General features: G+C 36.7%; 1 protein-coding gene across 1 annotated transcript in view; it reads right to left on the minus strand.

Moving 5' to 3' along the window:
* Positions 1 to 20,024, minus strand: part of MUC2 (mucin 2, oligomeric mucus/gel-forming) — a 64,527-nt gene extending 44,503 nt beyond the window's left edge. Inside the window, exons 1-23 of the mRNA XM_085550003.1 lie at positions 19,950 to 20,024; positions 18,202 to 18,466; positions 15,459 to 15,573; positions 14,669 to 14,759; positions 14,152 to 14,261; positions 13,700 to 13,916; positions 13,124 to 13,249; positions 12,480 to 12,597; positions 12,032 to 12,170; positions 11,566 to 11,676; positions 10,453 to 10,522; positions 9,011 to 9,145; positions 8,309 to 8,473; positions 7,606 to 7,700; positions 6,828 to 6,954; positions 5,942 to 6,197; positions 5,044 to 5,096; positions 4,663 to 4,772; positions 4,055 to 4,206; positions 3,549 to 3,687; positions 2,873 to 2,983; positions 2,355 to 2,534; positions 843 to 1,082 (exon numbers count right to left, since the gene is read on the minus strand). Coding sequence (XP_085406129.1) covers positions 843 to 1,082; positions 2,355 to 2,534; positions 2,873 to 2,983; positions 3,549 to 3,687; positions 4,055 to 4,206; positions 4,663 to 4,772; positions 5,044 to 5,096; positions 5,942 to 6,197; positions 6,828 to 6,954; positions 7,606 to 7,700; positions 8,309 to 8,473; positions 9,011 to 9,145; positions 10,453 to 10,522; positions 11,566 to 11,676; positions 12,032 to 12,170; positions 12,480 to 12,597; positions 13,124 to 13,249; positions 13,700 to 13,916; positions 14,152 to 14,261; positions 14,669 to 14,759; positions 15,459 to 15,573; positions 18,202 to 18,466; positions 19,950 to 20,019 — 3,195 coding nt within the window. The 5' untranslated portion in view covers positions 20,020 to 20,024. The remainder of the gene's footprint in view (positions 1 to 842; positions 1,083 to 2,354; positions 2,535 to 2,872; positions 2,984 to 3,548; positions 3,688 to 4,054; positions 4,207 to 4,662; positions 4,773 to 5,043; positions 5,097 to 5,941; positions 6,198 to 6,827; positions 6,955 to 7,605; positions 7,701 to 8,308; positions 8,474 to 9,010; positions 9,146 to 10,452; positions 10,523 to 11,565; positions 11,677 to 12,031; positions 12,171 to 12,479; positions 12,598 to 13,123; positions 13,250 to 13,699; positions 13,917 to 14,151; positions 14,262 to 14,668; positions 14,760 to 15,458; positions 15,574 to 18,201; positions 18,467 to 19,949) is intronic.
* Positions 20,025 to 21,996: the final 1,972 nt, after the last annotated feature.

Consider the following 21,996-nt stretch of genomic DNA (forward strand, 5'->3'; position numbering starts at 1 on the left):
GAATGCAAGTCAAGACTTTGTCATCTGGCAAGCTTTGCTAGCCACCAGACTCAGAAAGGCTGCACTTCATAGCAAATACAAAGCAAATATATTTTGTGCTTGCCGGTTTTTTTACTTCAACTAGTCATACATTAGGAAAACACTTCAACATTTTTGCTTGGGACCAGAGAAGGAGAAATTTGGATTGGATTTCAGCTCCTGAAGAAATCAATATAGAAACACAAGTTAATTGTGACTTTTCCACCATAAAATAAAAACAAATTGTTGTTAATATTGGTATACTTCTGGAAAGAGACAAGAATTAAAGATGTGCTATGACAGGCAATTTATAGCATAGCACTAATATTGAAGCTTGTTTAAACTGCACTGTCAGCGATTTCCAAGTAAATTACTTCTGAAGTTTGAACATTAACAGGAGCAGTGGTCTCTTCAGCAGTCAAATTTCAAGTACAGTATGTGGTTCTGCCCGAAGATGGGTCAGATGATTGCAAGACTTCTCAGAACTTACAGCTGTGACATTTTCTCTGCAAGAGACGGTACAACTGCAGATACCTATTCAAGATAGATTTATGAAGCTAATCTGCACAGCAGCAGCAGCAAAATAGTGGTGATAGATACGAGCTCTTACAGTTGAGGCTGCCACCACTACTGACAAGTTGTAACAGATACTCAAACTACTCTGACAAAGGCTAGCTGAGATGTGCTGACACTCCTAGCTGTATTGAAGATTTCACTGAAGATGGGTTTATTTGACTATTTCTTCATTCGTATCACATATCTTTCTATTCCTGCAGTAACAGAAATGCACTCTGCTATTCCATCACTTACTGTCATCTACAAACCTTGGAATGACAAATTTTAAATATGTCACTCAGGATAAGGCTGCATTCTTTCTCTGCCCAGGACTTGCGATGTGGTTTCAGATCACAGGGCTTAATCTCTTCTGTGACATCTGGGCACACAGACGACTGTTTCCAGGAATTCCCAAAGGTCAAAGCACTTGACTCTTGCAGCCCACTCCTGCTTGTAAAGTCATTGCTGGCCTTGTCATCAAAGTTGCCACACAGACCACACACTTTCCCCTGCAAAAGGAAATGACAGTATCCATGGCTATTAAATATATAATGGAAATGAGAAACAAACTCTCATAAAATTGGAAAAAAACATTCACGTTAAAAAGGACAACAGACTCTCCCTGTAAATGATACATTTTCATCTTTACTTTCAAACCATTTATACAGAAATCAAACTTTCATTTGACTGTGTATTCAGTGAACTACTTAGCTGCCATGTTTCTCTTTCTTTGAAACCAATTGTACTTACTGTATTTCTGTGTCTCTTCACTCCTCTTATAAGACTGAAAAGCAACTAAGCTTCTTACAGCCTAGAAGAATGAATTTCTTTTCCATTTTTCATTTTCCATTATTCTCAATTATAACATTAATACTACTAATGTGAACCTGACATAATTTCCTTATCCATGAAACAAAAAAAGAGTGTATGGGAAACTGGTAATCACAGCCTGAACCTCAGATTAATCAGCTAAGGCAAGTGTTGGGTCAGCTGTAGGAGCACAGGTGAAAGTAATTTATCAGTGCTTCTGGAAGGGATGGAGCTTGACTCCACCTCCTCTAGACCTCATTTAAGGGCTGACCATGACTAAGGCAGCATTTCTTGGAGATTGCTGCTTGGTGGAGATTGCCTCAGCAGTTCCCAGCAGACTGAAGGATTCCATACAGGTGAGTTTTTCCTATAAATAGCCTTTTGGGTATTTACAACTACTATCCTTCCATTATTGTCACTGTACAGAGAGGCACTATTTTTTCTTGTAAGAAATAATTCAGCAACCTATCCAAAGTAGTGTATTTTTGGTATTGCTAATTAAGGCACAACGACTTTCTGAAGGAATAGTATGATCCTGCTATGAAACCCTGAACCACCTGCTTTAGTGCAATGAATGTAGTACTCTATAATTCAGCATGCTCTTTTTCATAAATCTGACCCATCTCCAGACACTGGATGGGAAATCTGGTTTTAACTCAGAGCTCAGATTCTATACAGGTTTCTTAGTGCATACACAGTCAATTCAGAACCCCACAAATTACTCTGGATGCCTGGCTCTTATTATTCACAAACTCAGAGTGTCTTAGACACTTAGCTTTAATTCTGTTATATGCTATTCATCTTCAGTCATACAAGAAACTTTAGTGGAACCCCAGCAAGATGCATTAGGAACATCAGCTAATCATCAGTGTGCAGAGATGTTGGATTACACACAGTCAGAAAAGGAGATTATCTATGTTTCCTTATCTCACACTTCTGTTGCAGAAAAAGACTGAGAGATTCTAACTTACTTTATAGTCAGGAGTCAGTTTGATGAAAACAGTGGTCTTCTTATCCCAGATAAGCATCACACCATTGCTAGCTTCAATAACGAGGTAGAGACCTACTGTCCTGTTCTGGTAATGCACATCATCACCAACATCTCGCTGAATTTCTTTATAATCCTTGTTCTCCAACTTCAGCTCAGTTTTCTAAATGGTAAAAAGATGAGAAAAAGAATAACACTAACTTCTATGAAGAAATAAAAAATTAAATTCCCATAAGAGTACAACTCAGACTGAAACTAAGAGCTCAAGGTCTGTTGGATGACTTCTTCCAGGATGACAGAAAGTGATGTAGCATCTTTTGTTTGAGACAATTTGAACAGACTTCAGTAGCTGAGAATCTACAGCTTTACATGTTAATTTCATAGGGTCTTTAACCTTAACCTATTATAGCTGCCATTAGGAATCTGACTTTGTATCTCTGTACCTTTGGAGTACTATTTTCTAATACTTGAATATATACTCACTGAATACTCATTACTCACCCCTATAAACATTTTAATGGCCTTTGAGCAGGTGACTCCTGTAGTTCCACAAGGGACATTCTCTGTGATGATACTGAATGAGCCTCCAGAATTTTTGTCACCACAATAGTCCTGCGGATAAATGAACAAATGAGCATAAAATTTTGAGTAAAATATTTAAACTCCACTTCAATTTAATAATAACGATTACAAACACAGAAATATCCATATATATACTTATATATATATATATATACTACTTAAGTACATTTATTTTTACAGATGTCCAAAAAGATAAACATATATCTCTACATAAACATATATCTCTACATGTATTTAGCATGAAAAATCTCATGTATGACAAAACCTGGGAAACAAGCAGAACAACGAATCAAATGAGGAACATAGCCTCAAATTTGTGTTCTGTAAACTCAAAGTTTTTACTTATTTCCAATTATGATGATAAACTGTTGATTCCCAGCATAAGCTAGCCCTGTTGTGTGCAATTTTTGAATACTGTAAAAGGAGTCACAGCTCAACTATGCTAAATATACAGAATTTATCTTGGCATAATCTGCAGTCATCTCGGGAATAGTGACAACAGCCAATAAGGAATAACAAAATTGGAAAGAAAAATAGCTCTTCAAGGCAATCAGAAAGCACTCTAAGATCCCCCTTCAGTCCTGATGAGCATTACCTGAGTAGCCACGTATTCACAACTTCCATCAAAGTCATAGAATTTTCCATCAAATGTGATATAATGGCCACTTCCATATATCATGCAAGTTCCATAGCACACGTTTTTAGTGCAGCTCCAGATACCTTTCTGGCAGGTACTAGAAGAGAGTGAGAGTTGACCTTTCAGATCTCACCAACAGAGTGTTGCTTAGAAAACAGCAAAACATACCTGGTACATGATATGCAACAGTTTACCCTACATGAAATTTATAACATAACTTTCAGCTCTGGCTTCGATATATTTTAGATTGGTTAGTGATTATGTTTAGAAAATGAATATGCTTTCCTAATAAGAGAAGCAGAAGTTGCTAGTTACCTTAATATTTTCAGCACAATCTGTATTTCCTCAAACAGGAAAAAAAAAAAAAAGTCTGAAAATAAAGACTTCATTCTTGTAGCCACCGCATGACTATTAATTTACTAAACTAAATATATTGTAGGAAAGAATAAAGAAAACCAACATACCAGGTGTTGCAGTCCACAGTTATGGTCTGACCATGGTTATACCAGTCGCTGTTATGAATACATGGGCAGTCCTCTTCCTCAACACAGCCCCCTCTACCATCATCAAAGAGACCTTCAGGACACACGCAGCCTGAGACACACTCACCTTGATACTGAGGAATATAAAGAAAAATCGGCACTTTAAGAAAAAGCAATAAATTTTTCTTTCAGTTCTTCACTACGTTTTGGTACAAAAAATATTTATAATCAAATGGTCCCTTGAGAAATTGTTTTATGAGATTTTTTTCCTTTCTAGGCTCTTACGGTTTTTTGTTTTTTTTTGTGTGTGATTTTTCTTTTTTGTTGTTGTTTGTTTTGTTTTTTAAAAATTTGAATCATATTTTAGTTGGTGATACATCTCTAACTCCCACATTAATGTGATAAAAAGAAATAAGGTAAACAGGAGTGGAATTGCAATGATACTGGTAGCAGATTGAAATCATTTGGGGGAAAAAAAAGAGGATGAAAAGGAAAATGAGAATTGTTAGTTACAATTGCTGTGTTGCACTGTGTCATTAATAAAATATAGAATAATTTAGATGTGGCATGGAGAATAACTGAGTACATACAAGATCAGTTTGAGAAGTACCACAGCGAAGTTGTACAGGTGTCCGTGAAGTCCCATCTGGGGATGCGTTGCAATCAAAGTAGATTTTGTTTGAAGGACATTCTGTTATACCTGAAAGATGTATTGTTGATTTAGGTGAATCAAGAGAAGCCAAAACAAATGTGAAGGGTAGTAGTCATGGAGACACAAACCCTAAGTAATGTCTATCTTTATGAAGACACAACAAAGTGAAAAAGCACAGCTGTTTCACAGAAAGAGGAAATAAAATGAAAAAGCAAAACAAATAAATGGAGAACTTGAGAAGAAAGTGCAACCTGTGGTTTGAGGGGATTGGGTTGTTTAGTTTTCTTTTTCCTTTTTTATTTTACAGAAAGTCACTTACTTTTCATTCTCATTCTCACTGAAGTACATTGGACCTTCGCATTTCGGCAAACACTAGGAAAAAAGTGAAGTAAGACAGTAATTCAAAAAAATGTAGACTTGGTGTCTTCAGTTTCAATCTAAGGATTAGACATCCTGCAGAACTGATGATATTTCAAGGTGAGCACTACTGAAGTGCACTCATGAATTCTCACTTGGAGAAAAGCTGTGGAAGGATTTTATTCATAATGCATAAAGGTGGCATTATAAGGAATGAATGCTATTCTATTAATCAGTACTTTGCAATGACTCAGTAAACAGATAATAATTTAAGCCACAGCCTTAATTTGGATAACACAATAAATTTTCATGCCTATTTAATTCATACACTACGTATCTGTTGCCTTGTATCTTTTCTTACCCTCCTTGGGAGAGAGAAGGAAGCATTTAACATTTTGCACTTATGATTCATTCAGTAAACAGTTGTCAGAAGGTTCATCAAGACTGAAAATACTAGGCTTATAAAAGCTGCTCTCAAATGATACAGTAAATAACTACTGAGGGGACCTTCCTCCAGTGGAAAACAAGCAATTGCTCTCTGACAGAAAGGTAAATAATAAAATACGAAAGCTAGCCTTTTATATTCCTATTTTCCTTTGCTCAAAAAAGACCTATTGACGGTATTGCTTCAGGTTCACATTTACTCGTGAAAGCCAGTAATAACAATTCAAAACAAAGCTGTACTTCTCACTTATTAATAAATAACATTGTAACAGGAAATGTTTTGCTCAATATGAAGATAGCATGAATCACATTAATGATGCTTTAACGAACACTTGTAATAGCTAAATGGCTTATACTTATAAAGCAATTCAAAAGGGGTTTTATCCCAACAAACAGGAAGATGCAATAAAACATACCAACGTTCTCCATCTTTTGTAACATATTCCCCAGGTTCCAGATACGACCCCTTGTAATAGCATGGACATTTGGAGATGGGCACACATGTATCCTGATTATCCAAGTATGTATTATCTGGGCAGCCACAGCCATCCACTGGAGCAAAGCCTTGCAAGCAGTACTTTTCACCATCAGCAATGGAACGACAGCTTTGCTGGCACATGGTAAGATTGTAGCGAAAGACTTGATTTCCTGGGCAGGCGGACACTTCACCAGCTGGAAGGGAAAAGAAGCAAACTCACATACAAGAAGTGCAAGGAAACCTTGATGTATCTATTTTGGCTTCTTTGACCGTGCAGCATGTAAAGGTAAAAGTATTCCTTTTGATTTTATGGAAGTACAAATTACCCTAACTCATAAGTAGTACTACTTTGATTTTGTTTATCAGTTGAAGATTTCTTATTTAACTGTTACCAACAGTTGCTACTTTTATACTCATTTATTTCACATATTGACAACCAGAGACAAAACACATTAAGACAAGCTCCTAATCCCACCAATAGCAAAGACAGTGATATGCAGGCAAAATGTAAAAGTGACAGTCCATTCCTGTGGATGGAGGCATTTAGTCAAAGATCAGTATAGCATTATTGAAAGTAGGGAAAGAATGTGAAAGTGAAAAATATTGCTTTTTATGTTTGAAATACATGTCACAAACAAATAAAAGCTTTAGAATATACCATGAATTAGTAAACATTGCAAGTATTGCCTATTTTAAGTCCACTGGATGTTTCTCAGATACTCCTGATCCTTTAACATCAAGATCACTTAGAACCAAATGCAAAGAAATCCTATTCATTTCTGGTGGCTAATTGATTTCATAGTGATCACAGTTTAATTACTTACCACAGACACTTTGCCTCCAGCCACCCAGTATGACCCCTTTGAAAGCACATGCTCTTGAGTAAGAGGACAGGGCAGCACACAAGCACTCCTCATTGTCCTTGCAGAGGCAGGTGTCATATTTACACCTCTGAAAAAGGAATGAAAAGGTCAAAAAACAAACAAACAAACCAAAAAAAACAACCAACCAACCAAACAAAAAAACCCTGGCTGTTCCAAATTGGTTGCTATAAAATATCCTGTGCTCTTTTTCTGGTGTCATTTTTATTAATTCCTGTGATCAGAGAACTATGGAAGGAATGGATAAAGCCCAGAGACTGAAAGTGTTGCTTCATTTCTTTCAGAATAAAAAGGCAGGCCTCTTGAATCTTTATAAAGTAGCCAGCCTCCTAGAAATACTTTTATAAAGGTTTCTGATACATCCCTTTCTCCATTATAACTTAGAAACGAGGAGATCCACAAAAATTAAAAATATTATAATGGTAAATTGCTAACCAGATCTATGAAGATCTTCAAAAAAACTTGTCTCAGATTGGGTTCTAAGAACATTACAGAGATGGAAATCTTCTTTTTTGCTCAGGTAAGCATCACTTACATTTCTGTGTATACCTGCATCAGTTAAATCTTCTTTCCATGTATGCTATGTTGCTTGACTAACAGCTACAAAAACTTCACCAATTTTTATGGTCATGGTAATGCCTCCAGTATTTGAGCAATAATAAATGTCTACATCATCCATCTGAAACAAAGCTGTACTCAGAAAATTGCAAGATTACAATACCTTATAGTATTCTGCAGGATCGATGACTGAATGACATCTTGCAAATGGTCCCTCTGAGTTTTTCAGCAAAGAACACCAATGCTCAGCATAATTTGCTGGGAAAAAAAAAAGAAAAAAAGAAAAAAAAAAGATTTTATTACATAATTATACAAATTATGTTATCTTCCTTATGCCATGTCCAGTTATATTATTACATCAATAAATACAATGTAACAATGCAAATGAGAGAACTGTGAACTCTGGGGAATGAAGGGACTACATGCAGTCACTGTGCATGTACTTTCACTCTATGATTAAGATATCAAGCAGTAGACATTATCAAAAAATCAAAAACTTTATCTTTCTGCTGCAAATAGAACTGCGACAGCTCTCTTCATTTGGGGGCCATTATTGCCAAGTTAAACATAAGAAGAAATAATACTACAATGTACAACCTGCTGTTCCAGGTAAAAAGAAAAAAAATTAATTACCCTCCTTCTCTGTCTTCTAGCTTAGGATTCCACTCCAATCACAACTTAAACTTTCACTGCAATTTGATGTGAAATCAGTGCTGGTATATATACATACTTAAATAACTGAATTATTAGTTTGACAGTCCTCTAATGAACATCAGCGCCACAGTGCAACTCTTCTATGACAGTTGCAGTAACATACAGCAGCTCTTCCTGACAGGAGCCAAGATTTGTCTTATTAGCATGCTTACCACTTTCAATGCTGAGACTGCAGGGGTCTTCCAGCTTTTCTGCTTGGTCTGCACAGGTGGACTGAGCTTTCCAGGTGTTAGCAAAGGCAGATCCTGTAGCTTCTACCAACCCACTGGCTGTTTTAAAGTCATCACCTTCCATTCCATTAAAATTTCCACAAAGACCTATTGAAAAAGTAAACATTTTTTCTATTACTTATTCTCATTCTGCAAGAGACAACTGATTATGAACACCGGAGACAGAAGCTAATATAGCTGATTCATATATGAGGTATAGATGACCTCAACACCAATGCTTACTGTAAGTATTGAAGGTTTAGGAGACCTATTTTAAATCTGAAATATTGAAGATGAATAGCATTCACGACTATATCTTTGCCACAGGAGATCATTCCCATAATCTGATACTAGGTGGAAATTCTTCACCATAAGAGGTTGTGGGGCACTGAAGCAGGTCGCTCAGAAGAGTTCTGACTTTACCATCCCTAGAAGTGGTCAAGGCCAGGCTAGCCAAGGCTCTGGGCAATGTGATCTAGAGGAAAGTGTCCCTGCCATTACAGGAGGGTGAAACTAGAATAACTTCAAGGTTCTTTCAAACTCAAACCATTATGTAAGTCTATTAATTATCACCCATGTAAAGAATATATGATTTGTCAGCTGTGGAAATGCATGGCTTTGCTTCCTGTTTCAGTGGACACTTGCCTTGAAGGTCCTGGACTGACTGATCCGCTGTCACAAACAGTTGCATGACTGGAGACAACTGAATCTGCAGCCGAAGCCCAAAAGAGGTGTGTACAATGAGGTAGTAAGAAGATGGCTTGAAAACTGAGAAGCTAGCTGAAAAACAAAATATGAGCCATGCTGTAAATACACGCACAGGTTGCTGAAAGAAACAATTTTATTATCTTATTAGCCTAAAGATTACAAAAAATCATTTGATTTAGATTACACGCTGCCTTTTTTATATTGCTAAATGAAGGAGTGCTTTCATATGGAAAAAGGATGGTGGTCTATAAATTAAAATCACTTCCTCAGAACAAGCTGCAGTGACAGACTGTGACTCAGCATAAACACCTCTGAGAAAGGGAATAAGATGTTGAATCAAATGCAAATGTGCCTCAGCTGGTTATAAAGTAAGAAAAAACAACAGGGTGCTGTGGATTTTCTTATATTCTACATGAATAGACACAACAGAACAATCGCTTGAACTGACATATTTAAGATCAGTACAATAGAGGAACTGGGATCCTAATTACTGACAATTTCCTATAGCAAATCTATTATTAGATGCCCTATGTACTAGACGGTCTGTTTTATTGCCTAGAACAGTTGAATTGCTCTGAACTCGCAGCTAGGATGTTGTAATTGCTTTTACACAAGCATTCCTGACTCTGCCCTTCCATGAATACATACTGTGTCAGTGTGCTGCATGAACATATCTGAAAAGGAGTGATAGAACATAGAAACTCTACACTGCTTTCAGAAATTACTGCAGGACCTCACAGTTGTGGTTTGATAATTACATCCCACCAGAACTTCAGCTTGGGAATTAGGCCATATGAGTCATATACTGAAAGTGCCTGTGCCTACTGATTATATTAAAAGATGCAGGTATCCCAAGCTAGCAGGGAAGATAAGAGGGTTCTACACAATAATTCTATCTTCCCTGTTTTGGTCAATATAGCACTTCTGCCAGGCTTTCTGCTCATGGACAAAAAAGGCCTGGAGAGGAGGGAGGAGCTTGAGCCATAATATCACTAAGAGCCAGAATATTCCCACATCACATACTCATACTCGAAAAATTCTAAGTCCCCTCTTTTCAGGGAAACTTACTTGCTCAATTTAAGCTTAAGCCATAAAGATTTCTCTTTCCCAAGTTACATGCCAAAATATATTCAAACTGAACCAGAAAAGGTGAAGGGATTTTTTACTCCAGTCATCACCTGCATACATCAATCTGTCCATGAAATTGTTAGTGGAAGCTATCAAGACACGTCTACCTCACCATCATTTCAAATACACTTAATTCTTGTTTCAACATCTGAACAAATACCATAGGTCTATCTCCAACTTTTGGCTCTGAAAAATTAGAACCTCCTCTGGAGAATCAGCTTCATGACAATATGTAAGGCTGTGGTCCTTACCTGACACATGTGGCACATTCACTGCCATCTCGTTCAGTGACACACTGCCATCTGATCTGAAAACCACCACCTGTATAAAAGGAAACAGGATTGCTGAGGTTCCTTATATTAAGAGGAATAAAACGTATTGATAGAAAAATAACTTTTGAGAGAACATTTCACACATTCAGACTGTGGCTAGAACTTAATATCTATGAAAGGAAGTATTTGTCTCAAAATTGAATGTGGCAGTGGGCCTGTATGACAGAAGTAAGGCTTAGTCTTCCTGCTCAGTGTTTAATTACATCTGCCTACATCAATATTTGGCAAGTAATAAAAAGAATTGTTATTTATTAAACACTTTGGTTATACAAGTAGAAGAAAAGATTGGGACTTCAGGGTCTATAGATAGTTCTGGTTTCCTATAAAGGCAACAGTAAATGTAATGGTTTAGCATGACTCTAACATAGTAAGAAAGTAGTTGGCTAAGTTCCCTCATAAAATGCTAGTTTGTACACAGAAAAAATGCTTTTCTGACTTGGTTTGAACTTTTAATTTTGCTGGCAAGGCCATAGAAGAGCTGAAACATAGGAGAAAAACCATGTCTACAAATGTAAAATTATGTATAAACATAGTACAGGTATTCCCATAACCAAACATAATACTAAAGTAAATAAGATTACTTTACATAAATATGAATCAGAAATGCAGAACAGCACTGAAGATTTCCCATCATTTTCATTTACATTATCAGTGAAATAAATACAAATATTCAAGAAGGTTGGACTGTACAAACATTCAAAGTTTGGATGTCTTCTGAAAAATACTCAACTAGATCTGTGAAATCAACCTGAAGAAAAATGAAATACTATGAGGGGAGGAAGGGTGGTAGTCTTTTTTCCTCACCAGCTTGGAAGATGGTGAGACTTTGTAGAGAGCAGAGAAAGGGAAATATTAGCTTATTTTAATTTCAGCATTTGCTCAGCTGAGGCCTATTTGGAATTCTTGAGGTAGAAGCTTTAGTTTTTTATCTGTCTTTCTGAGATCTGTTCTCCATCATCTTCAGATGTCTCCAGACAGTCTGGGATGTATGCTAAGTTTCAAAACACCCATCAGAACCCAAACAACACTTACATTCTTTTTGTCATCTACTAACAGCACAACAGTCTTCAAACAGGTCTGTCCATCTGTAGAGCCACAAGGAGCCAGCTCTGCCAGGAGGGCATGAGTATTATTCACAGCACTCTACAATCACAGGGAAATAAATGTCCATTAGTCCAATCAAAAATCTCACACACAAGATTTCAAAAATTAAGTCTAAAGTCATAGGAAATTTTGCTGTCTACCTTTCCAAGCAGTCAGCATGCTTCTTGATATATATGAAAGACTCCACTGTGAAATGACAGTATATGTAGCCTGCTAAGTGACTAAGTAAGACAACCATTGCAGTAAGTGCCCAGGTCCTCCCATGGGGCAATAATGGCCCATTTCTGCTTCCCTCATCCCATAGAAGTGCAATAAAGCAACAATTCACACCTGTTACAAATGAGTACACAGACACATTAAATGTATGAGAGAAAAGCTCTACAGTACAGAGTACCTTAGCCAACACATAGTAACAGTTTCCATGGAAGGTGTATTTCTTCCCATCAAAGGTCGTAATATGAGAACCTCCTTCCACTGAGCATGTGCCTGGACAGGGTAAATCTTTACATGTCCATCTGCCTGAATTACAGGTGCTATAAACAAACAATAAATACAGAAATACATGTATTTATTATAGAAACTGAGAGCACTGAGAGCATCTGCATAGCTAGCAAAGAGCAAGCTATACCCAGGTATTTTAAATTTGAAAAATTTGACCACTCCCTAAAGATTTCCCTCACCACATGCCGTAGATAAAAGAAAATCTTTCAGGAAGTCTGTATAGACATGTACAATAAACATAAGTTCAGAATGTTTTCAGGAAACCATCTACAATTAAGTGAAAGATTGAAAAGGACAGGCCCATATGCATCTGAAGAAAGGTGGATGACTGTGATCCTTACCATTCTTCACACTCATTGGTGATGGTTTCTCCGGGTGAATACCCCTTTCCATGGAGTCTGCAGTAGCACTCACTAACAGGTATGCAGCCTTTTTCAGTGATGTCATCATACACAGTTCCTGTGAAGCAAAACAGCAAACTGTTACAGCTCCTGAAATCAGCAGTTTCCAGAAAGGAGAAACAATGAGATTAGGGACACACTCAGCCTGACACAGAAAACAGAGGCTGAGCTTACTAAAACAGAAGAAAAGCAGTTTTAACCTTTTCGTAACGTAAGACACATGGAAAAATCTAAGTCAATCCATTTTCATTATTATACACAAATGAAAAAGCATATAAAAACAATCTCAAAAACTTTCATGTTCAAATTTTCAGGCCTTCTTGCATACAATGTAGGCTACCACTGTAATTTTTGTCTAAGATTGACAATAAGTCTCAGAATTTCACTCAAAATAATTAGTAGCAGAAGTATTTATTAGTATACATAATTTGACTTCACCTAATATTTAAATTATGACCACCTTTGCTAGTGCTCCTTGTCTTGTTCTTGGCTTGTTTTTTTGTTTTTTTTTTTTTTTCATTTAAAGACAAGTGAAAATAGAACAGACATACATATATATATACAAGAACTAGAAATACGCTTGCCTTCAGGGCAGAAACAACCATCCATGTAATGTTCCTCACAAAGACTGCTGACTTCCAAGTGTGAGCAAGTATCCATGCAGGGTGAGCTGCTTTCTCTATAGACCATGTTGCCAGGACATGTCTTGTCTACAAAAAAATGAGGAAGATATAACATTATTTGAATGTTAGGTCAGTAATTCCTCAGAAGCCACAGATCATACAGCCCACTCACTTCAAATAAGAGGTTTCCCAGGTCAGGCTCTGTTTTGCAAAATATTCTTAATATTTAACTATCTCTGAATTGTTTTTCCTGTTTTTGTTTATTTTTTCCTCCCTTTGTTTATGATTTATCTTGCTTACAGAATCAAGTATCAAGCTTTTTAATAGGAACATAATTTCTACTAGCTGAAAAATATTTCTTAATGACAAAAGTAACAGATAAAAACAAAAAGAACACAGTACATTGTGTATTGTGCTACTTTTACCTAATTTATGGTATATGTCTATAACTTTGTAAAGGAAGAATTTATTCAGATGTTTCACAGTGCTACACCCATGATATATTTGTTTCTCTGTAAAATGTATATAGCTGCTTACAGCAAAAGTTCTCGGTCCTCCATTCACCCGGCCGGCCACCTGCATGTGAACACTGGCGAGAATACTCGGAGATGGTGCTGCAGAGGCAGAAGGAATCCTCATTTCCTTTACATGCACATTTGTCCTGCATGCAGGCTTGGATGTACATTTCCAGATTAAGGCGTGAGTGACAGTCATCAAATGCAGAGGAGGTCAGCAGCTTCTCACATTCATCACGCTGAGAAGGAAGAGTAAAAGTATTTAAGAGACTTGTAAGCATGTGAGTTTCTAGACACTTCCTCTTCTGGTAATAAAAACTGTGTCTCCTGAAGAGATTTACACAAGAAAGGAAGAAGAAACCATTTGCCCTGGAATGGATAAAGTCTTCCCATCTCTTCACACACTAACATCTCACAGTGCAAGGATGTCTCCATGTGTACAGGACAGTGAAGTTCACAGTTAGGCTTACTCACATGCTCACTACAGCTTGGGAGAGCCTGAGTTTCATCAGGGTCTTCACATTCAACATTGGGTTTGCTGATCTTCTGTAAATTCCCATAAGTAATTGAATTGTAGCTTGCAACTGTGAGAAAACAATAACAGGAGGACTTAATAAAAACAAAACTTTGACAACAAGGAACATCTGATTCCTGAGATTCTACTGATGAAGGAAAACAGCTACTATGATATAATCTGTCTGTCAGATGTGCATCTCTGTTCTGAGTGATGTCTGTTTAAAGTGTACTTAATCTAAGCATCATAACAAGAAAAGAAGGCTAGTAGAGAAGAAGATGATGCACCTGAAATGAAACAATCTTAGATCAAGAAAGCAGCACTGGCTCATAATGTTCACTCTGGGACAAACACAGCAATATCTGAGGTAAAACGTGCCCTCCTGTGATGCTCCTACACACAATGCTTATGAGCCTATATTTTGTGGTAACTGCCACAAAGCATACAGTAGACACGTACACAGCATATATGACTCACCTCCACTAATAAACTCATTGTAGATTGGAATTCCATTGTAATCCCCACAGAGCCCACATGTCTGGTTACCAAACTTGCTGTCCAGCTCCACCTAGGTAATGGAAAGAAAAAAAACAACAACAACAAATAATTATCTGGAGCATGAAGACCTTCCAATGTAAGTACATTTAACTGAAAGGTAAGCTGCTAAATGACAGAACCGGAAGCAAATAGAAAATATTCTGAGAAGTTGCTTCTTCACTACAAATTAATTTGTAACAGTCGAGAAACAAATAATTGGATGCAAAAAAGCAATGCAAAAAATTACAGAAAAAAAAAAAAAAAGATGAGTCTGAAGGTCCTCTATTTTAATAATGACTATAAACACCATGGTGAAAAAGACTAAAAGGAAACATTCTGTCAGTTTCAGTACTTTTCTCTCCTTTTTTTCTTAACTGGTGGGATAAAATTTAAGCCATGCTAGAAATTAGGCAAGCAGATGATGGCAGTCTTCCAAAAGACATATGAAGGAAAAAAAAGATCAGATTGTGAAGGTGTTACAGCAAAAGCTGGTTTTCAGAAATCCGCTTCTCCCATTCTTTTGAGTAGTAAGGTCATCTGCGCCCCATATTACTAACTCTGTCACACTGCAGAGAAAGGAATTCTACCTTTTTAAAATTATATACTGTAAGGACCAGCTGGATGAGTAAGTCTAGCGGTCTAGCTCAGTTCAGTCCTACAGTGGCTGTTAAACCTGTTAAATCTGTTGAACCCAGGAAATGCTAATTAAAAATAAATTGATTTTACATACCATCAGTGCATCTTCCTGATTCCATATCAAAATTAGGCCTAGTTTGGCATAAACCTTGGTATAAATGTCATTGCTCTCAATGAGCAAACCAGAGCTGTAGTAAGGCGTCTTGACACTAGGAAGAAAATCAGACTTTGCATTAATACAGAAATATAAAGTGCAACATGAATGTCTGTTATATGCCAAATACCCTAATGAGTGGAGAAACCAGCCTCCATCTCAGTTATAGGTCCTATGCCTGTCATTCACTGTTCAAGAGGCATGAGGACAACACTGTTAATAATATACTTTAACTTTCAATTACCCCTGAAGTAGTCAGGCTGTTAGACAAAACTATGTCTTTGGGTCCCTTCCAACTAAATCATTTCATCCTGACCCTATCTGCACAGGATGCATTGTTTTAGTGCAACATACAATCCTCATTCTCTGATCTTTGGCAAGACAACTTACTATCTTTAAATCATAAAGCAGCATCAGAGGTAAAAGGCTGCTTCATAGCACAGGTTCTTTTTTTTTTTTTTTTTTTTTTAAAAAAAAAGAAGGAAAAAAGAATAAGAGCCACATCTCTTTAACTTAATTAAAGCAAAATCCATCCATTTGTCATTAATAGAGGATATTCAAATGCTCATTAATCATTTACTTTTATCAAAGAAATAAGAGTCTAAATCAAAGTTTTCTATATTAAAAACTCTGGCAATCATTCCAGAGAGAAAGAACATTCCTTCAAAAAGAATGTTCCTCTTCAAGAGAGAATTCAAAAAGCACAGGCTAACGAAAGTGGTAGAGAAATGTGAACAGAAGAGAGCAAGAGCAGTAGTTAGCCCAGTAGTTTTCATTTGGCAGGACCAAGCTTATCAAAAGTGACAGTACAGCGTGCTAACATGACAGAAGATATTTTGCAGGAGGCTGAGTATAGAAGATTTTGTTTGATAATGAATCGATTCAAGAGACAACTCTCATATATTTGTATATCTGTTTTACAGTACACTATGTCACAAGCCACATCACTGAAATTCATTCAGCAATAAAGGCTTTGTGGCAAGCAGCCTTAACCTATAAAATCTAAAGGGCTGGAGTCTGTTCAAACAAAAATAGTGTACTCTGGAATCCAGACAAAATAATCAGTACATTTTCTACCCATTTGCCAGTAAAATTATTGTCTACCCTGACTCATATACCTGTGCACATCTCTATGTAACTAATGTTGTGACTGGGAGAATTTTAGCTCCTTATTACCTATAACTGGAATGCTTCCATCTATTTACCTCAGGTATTTTTCACATTGCCAAATGATTTAGGCATATAAATACTAGGCAGGAACTCAGAAGCTATTATTTCTACTCTTGGCTGCATTGTCCATCCTTCACAATGAGGCCTTAATAGATGTGGTTTTAGAGAGGGATTATAAAACTCTGGGCAACATTTCACCTCAGGTACTGCAGAGTGGGATACCGCTCTTTATTCTTATACGAGGACATTTCATTGACCAGTGCATCAGGTACCAAAAGCCATATACATAAATTAATCTGCTTTATAGATTCCACTTCAGTGGAACTATTATATCTACTATTATATCAACTATTATATATAGCAATGGATCATATGCCATTTAAAGAGCGATTTGGAAATTAAGTTCTATAAAAATTAAATCCTGCATACAGCAAAAACCTGTTCTACAAGTTTCTGTTTACAAAGAATCCACTGTTTTATGCACAGTACTTAAGATAAAAAGAGGTCTGATTCAAGAAAGGATTTCTAAACATTTTTTATGGAGCTTTTTATGATCTGAGTACATGATGAGGGGCTTTTTTAACTTGGGACAAGAATGCATTCTTTATAACTTCATGTCATTTTCTTACGTGTACGAACCCTGGAAAGATGAATGTTATTGTCTAATTTTGAGCAGTTCTTCTTTGCAGTGTATTTCACACTTCAGATCAAAATCTAAGGTCAAGTCAAAATCTGATTCTACACTGAAAATAGATACTTCTAATTACTCAAAGACATGCTAACATCCATTTTCTTTCACTTGCATTCTGCAGAAGTATGTCTTAACCTATGAGTTGCTTCATTTCTTTCAATCTATTTATATACATACGTATACACACACTGAAAGGTTAGGTTAAAGCAACTTGACATTAATAATGCTGTCAGACTAATTTCTTGTGTGACCATATTACTGGAAAAGCTTTTGCATGACACATATTGCCACACATATATCCCTTTTTTGATCTACACTCTATCTGCCATAACTGCAAGAGGAATGGTTACTGGACTTTAAAGAAATTCTTATGAATATCAGAAAAAAAGATAAATGTCTACTTCCAGGAAAATAAGAGAAGATTGTATAGAAACACAGTTTTACTTCTGAGGATCTGCCAGACAGACCATCTGCTAACACAAACACAAGGTGATACCATAAGACTAATGAAGCTACATCATTTCACAACAATGAAAAATCTATCTCATGAGCTGCATTTTGTTTCGTGAAAAATTAGAAAAAGAAAATTCACTAAAGGTTTTTCTTGTCTTGTATTTAAATCATCCCTTATGCCAGTGTAGAAACGACTATTAACAGTAAGGCCCTTGCCTAAAGCCATTTTTATGCCAAATTTCTGAGGTTTTTTTGTTTCTTTTTTATTAGAAATGCTTTTAGACACTATCCTATATGGTATACAGATAGCTGTGTAAAGAATCAGTCCTGTTTTTATCTTCCCTGCACCATCACGCTAAATGTACTTACATCCGCCCATCCACAACAGCCAGTTTGGGCTTGAGGTACACTGTGAAATCTGTGATTGTTATCAGGATATACTGAATCTCAGGGTGGTTTTTGCTGTTCAGAGCACGTTGAATGTGGACAGAGAACTCCCTGTAAGAGTCTTTGCAGTCAGAAACAAAGTTGTACTCGCACATGCCAGGAAATTGATAGATATCTCCATCAAAAGTTTTGAAATGGTTGTTCCCCCAGGTGCTGCAGACATAATGACCATGGTTTCTTGTCCTTCCTGTTAAGTTATGAAAAAGAAACAGTCAGGAAAGTGAAATAAATGAGCTAGAGTCAAGAAGTGTTAAGTGTTGCAGAATTCAGGAGAAGCCATTTGCAATTACACCCATGGTGACTCCACAGATCTCAAGTCTAATCAAGTACCTGCATACTAAGCAGAAGAAATGCTATTTTTCCTTCTAAAAGGAAAATAAGACATTAACAAATACTGCTGGGACCTGAGAATACCCTGTAGTCCTCATTGAGATGAAGAAACTTGCCTGTGTGAGACTGGTAAATTTACCCTCTGACCACTAACAAGTTGGTGCAATGGTTTGCTTTGCCAACCATAGGAATTTATCATGAACTGCGGTAATAGTTTAGCAGTGTTAAATATTCCTAAGAATTATTCTCTTCTCAGATGTAACATTCACTAGAAAAAAAACACTACTGTGAGTCCAAGAAAGTTGCGCAACTCTTACAGAGAGCAAAGAAGTTTTCTATTACCACAGGCCCCTATAGGAGACAGGGCAGAGAATAATTGTGGTGGTAGAGACCAAAAAAATAGCAAAAGATTAAGCTGATACTCTGGAATTCATTCCCTCCCCAAACATGGTAAACATCAAGATGATGCATATTAGGGCTGAGAATAAAAGCAAAGCATACTTGGAAAGCTTGCTAAGGTAACAAGCACACTTACCACTCATCTCCACTGGGCTTTCTAGCAATGTTTAATTTGAAAAAGCACAACTATCATGAGAATGTTAAGGTTATTGCACTTTGGTGGTTAGCAATAACAGATGCATCCAGCCTACTGGCACTACCAAAGCTTACTTGTTTCCCTCTCCAAAAGGAAGGAGGGGAGGAATTTTTTCCTTCTATCATTAAATTCAAGACACAGCAAACAAAGATCAATATCCCAAGCCCCATCACTGTCCAAAATAACCTATTCCTATAAAAATTATTCCTAGTTTGAGGTTCCATTTCAATACTTTGAAGCTGAAAACATACAGAGTAAATTAGAGCTTTTAGCAAAGGATTATTCATACTCTGAGTGACAAAATGAGCTTTGTCCAACGTTAGTACACTGACTTCTGAAGAAAGCATTTATGTTGTTCCAAAATAACCAAGTAACACATAATCATCTGCTTTCTTCACTGCTGTAACAATTAACCAACCAAATTCTAGAATTTCCTCCTGTCCAGCAGTTGCAATACCTAGAAAGCTCTTAACCATATGGAATGAAAAGTAACAGTGAAAATAGTTTTCAGGTACTTCAAACTAGAGATTAGTGCTTTAGATCCCGATCACTCCAAAGAGAGTGGTAACTACCTGCGTTGGCTAAGCCATGCAGCCTTGGAATTTGAAATTTAGAGAAAATCAAGAGATCTTAAAACTCTATTGTAATATTTAAATGCATGCCCTCTGTCTATCTCTGCAGTGATATTTTAATTCTCCCCCCTCTCATTTCCAGGAGGTGACCCGCCACCATTGCTAGAGCTTACCTTTTCTTATTTCACTCGTATGAGAAAGAGCCAGCCAGAGCATAAAAAGGCTGGCAGCTCTTAGCCCCATGGTGGCTAAGGTGGGTGAAGTGTGAGTGCCACCAAAAACGTTTCTTTATATAATATCCACTGATGCAATTGATCCTATCACAGGGGAGGAGATACAAAGGGAGGAGGAAAGAGGAGGGATAAAAAAAGTAGGTGTGCTATTTACAGAAGATAAGAAGCAAACAGATAGGTATTTTTCAGAATAAATGCAGGAATTTAATATAGAGGAAATGGTATAATATTGATTCAATGATAGTGCAATTTTTTATTGCTCTGTTTCTTTCTCCTACAGGATGCTATGTTTTTAAATCCTTCTAATGCTCATGCCAAGCTTAACCTTCAGTAATTCCTATAAAAAATTGAATTCTGGGGTGACTGAAAAAGGAAATCCCTTGAATGAAGTTTAGAATGAGATACCCTCAAACAGTGGCTTCAAAGGCAGAAGAATTCCATCTCTCACCATAAGACTGAATAACTTCTGTAAGCATTAAATTACACTTGTGTAGCTTCTTGCAGACAACAGTAACCCTTGTAAATAAAAGCTATGAGGTGGTGCACGATAAAATTATTTTGTAGACAATTGTTGGACTTCATTTATAAAGATCTAGGAAACTTTTAAAACAACATAAAGCCCATACTGTGCCCAAAATGCAACTGAGCTGAGGTGTCAAGAAAAGTTCAAGGAATTCATTGTACAAGAGATGTTCTACCAAACACTGTTGTGATGCAAAACATCAACAAGTGTTGTACAGGTTCTCATAACATGTTAAGCAATAGGAAAACCAAACATTCCCCATTCCCCTCTCTAAAAAACAAAACAAAACAAAACTGGAAAACATTGCTATTAAACCAAATAAGAATTCAGGTTTATTTTCAGACTATTCAGTCTTGCTTACCTTCTACATGAATGATATATTTCCAGACTACTGCTCCCCATTAGGGCACATGAAAAGCTACAGTCTCAGCTTTGCTTTATGCAGAGAAAGATGCAGAAGAAGAAACTGGAAAATAAAATCAGGTACTAGTTTAGAAGTGAATCTTGCTTCAGAAATAGAAGATTTCATATGCGCTGTATTTTGCTCTGAAAAAATCCTCAGAGGAGATGCTTCTACAACTCTTTTCAGAAGGCTCTTTGAGGTACAGTATAACTATTTCAACAGATCTTTATTAATACAGTTGCTTTATAGCACTAACAGTTTACATCATAAAGCACCCAGGCCAGGCTCTATTTTCTTACCAAAAGTTTCTCGCTGCAGTGTCATGATATCTCTAATCCTCTTAATTGTTCTGAGTGTTCCTTACTTTCATCGCTCAAATTACAAGTAAACAGATCTTCTATATTTTGTAAAACACAAGGGAACTCTTCACTTAGCACACCACATCTTGGTTTCTCAAGTCAACTATAAACACTCTTTTGTCGTGAAAGCACAGTTTTCAGCTGCTGTTTTCTTTTTATTTGATATTTTTATTACACAGACAGCCTAGACTCACTCTCCTGTTTTCTCTCAGTATATCTCAAAAGCCCTTGAGATTTCTGCTTTTCCTATTTGAGGATGCAGATTTGCACACACATTGGGTATCTTTCACTTGACAGTCCTAACTGCACTTCAGTATTTCCCCTTCTCTCCTGTGAGAGTCTATCACTAGTAGAATATATAATTAATTTTACTTCATGGAAAATAAAAATAAATACAGTCATAGCCATTTAGAATTCAGAGAAAAAATAAAATAAAATTGCCTATAGAGACCTCTCCTTGATGGTTACTTTACCAGGTCTTACTCCTCATGACGCATCAGAGGCATCCCAGCTCAGAATTTTCTCTCTTACAACAGAAATGCTTTGTAAAAATTCTTATGAGATATCTGAAAGATTTTGTTCTCAGCTTTTCTTTCCCTTCCTATGTAATTTCTAGATAAAGTCCTGCCTGGAATTCCTACTGTCCCAGAAAAAAAATAGGTCTCCATGACTGAATTCATACACAGTCTTCAGAAATTTTAA

This window comes from Coturnix japonica, chromosome 5 (genome assembly GCF_054131305.1).
Source record: "Coturnix japonica strain WE chromosome 5, WE-NBRP24, whole genome shotgun sequence".
Taxonomy (NCBI): domain Eukaryota; kingdom Metazoa; phylum Chordata; class Aves; order Galliformes; family Phasianidae; genus Coturnix; species Coturnix japonica.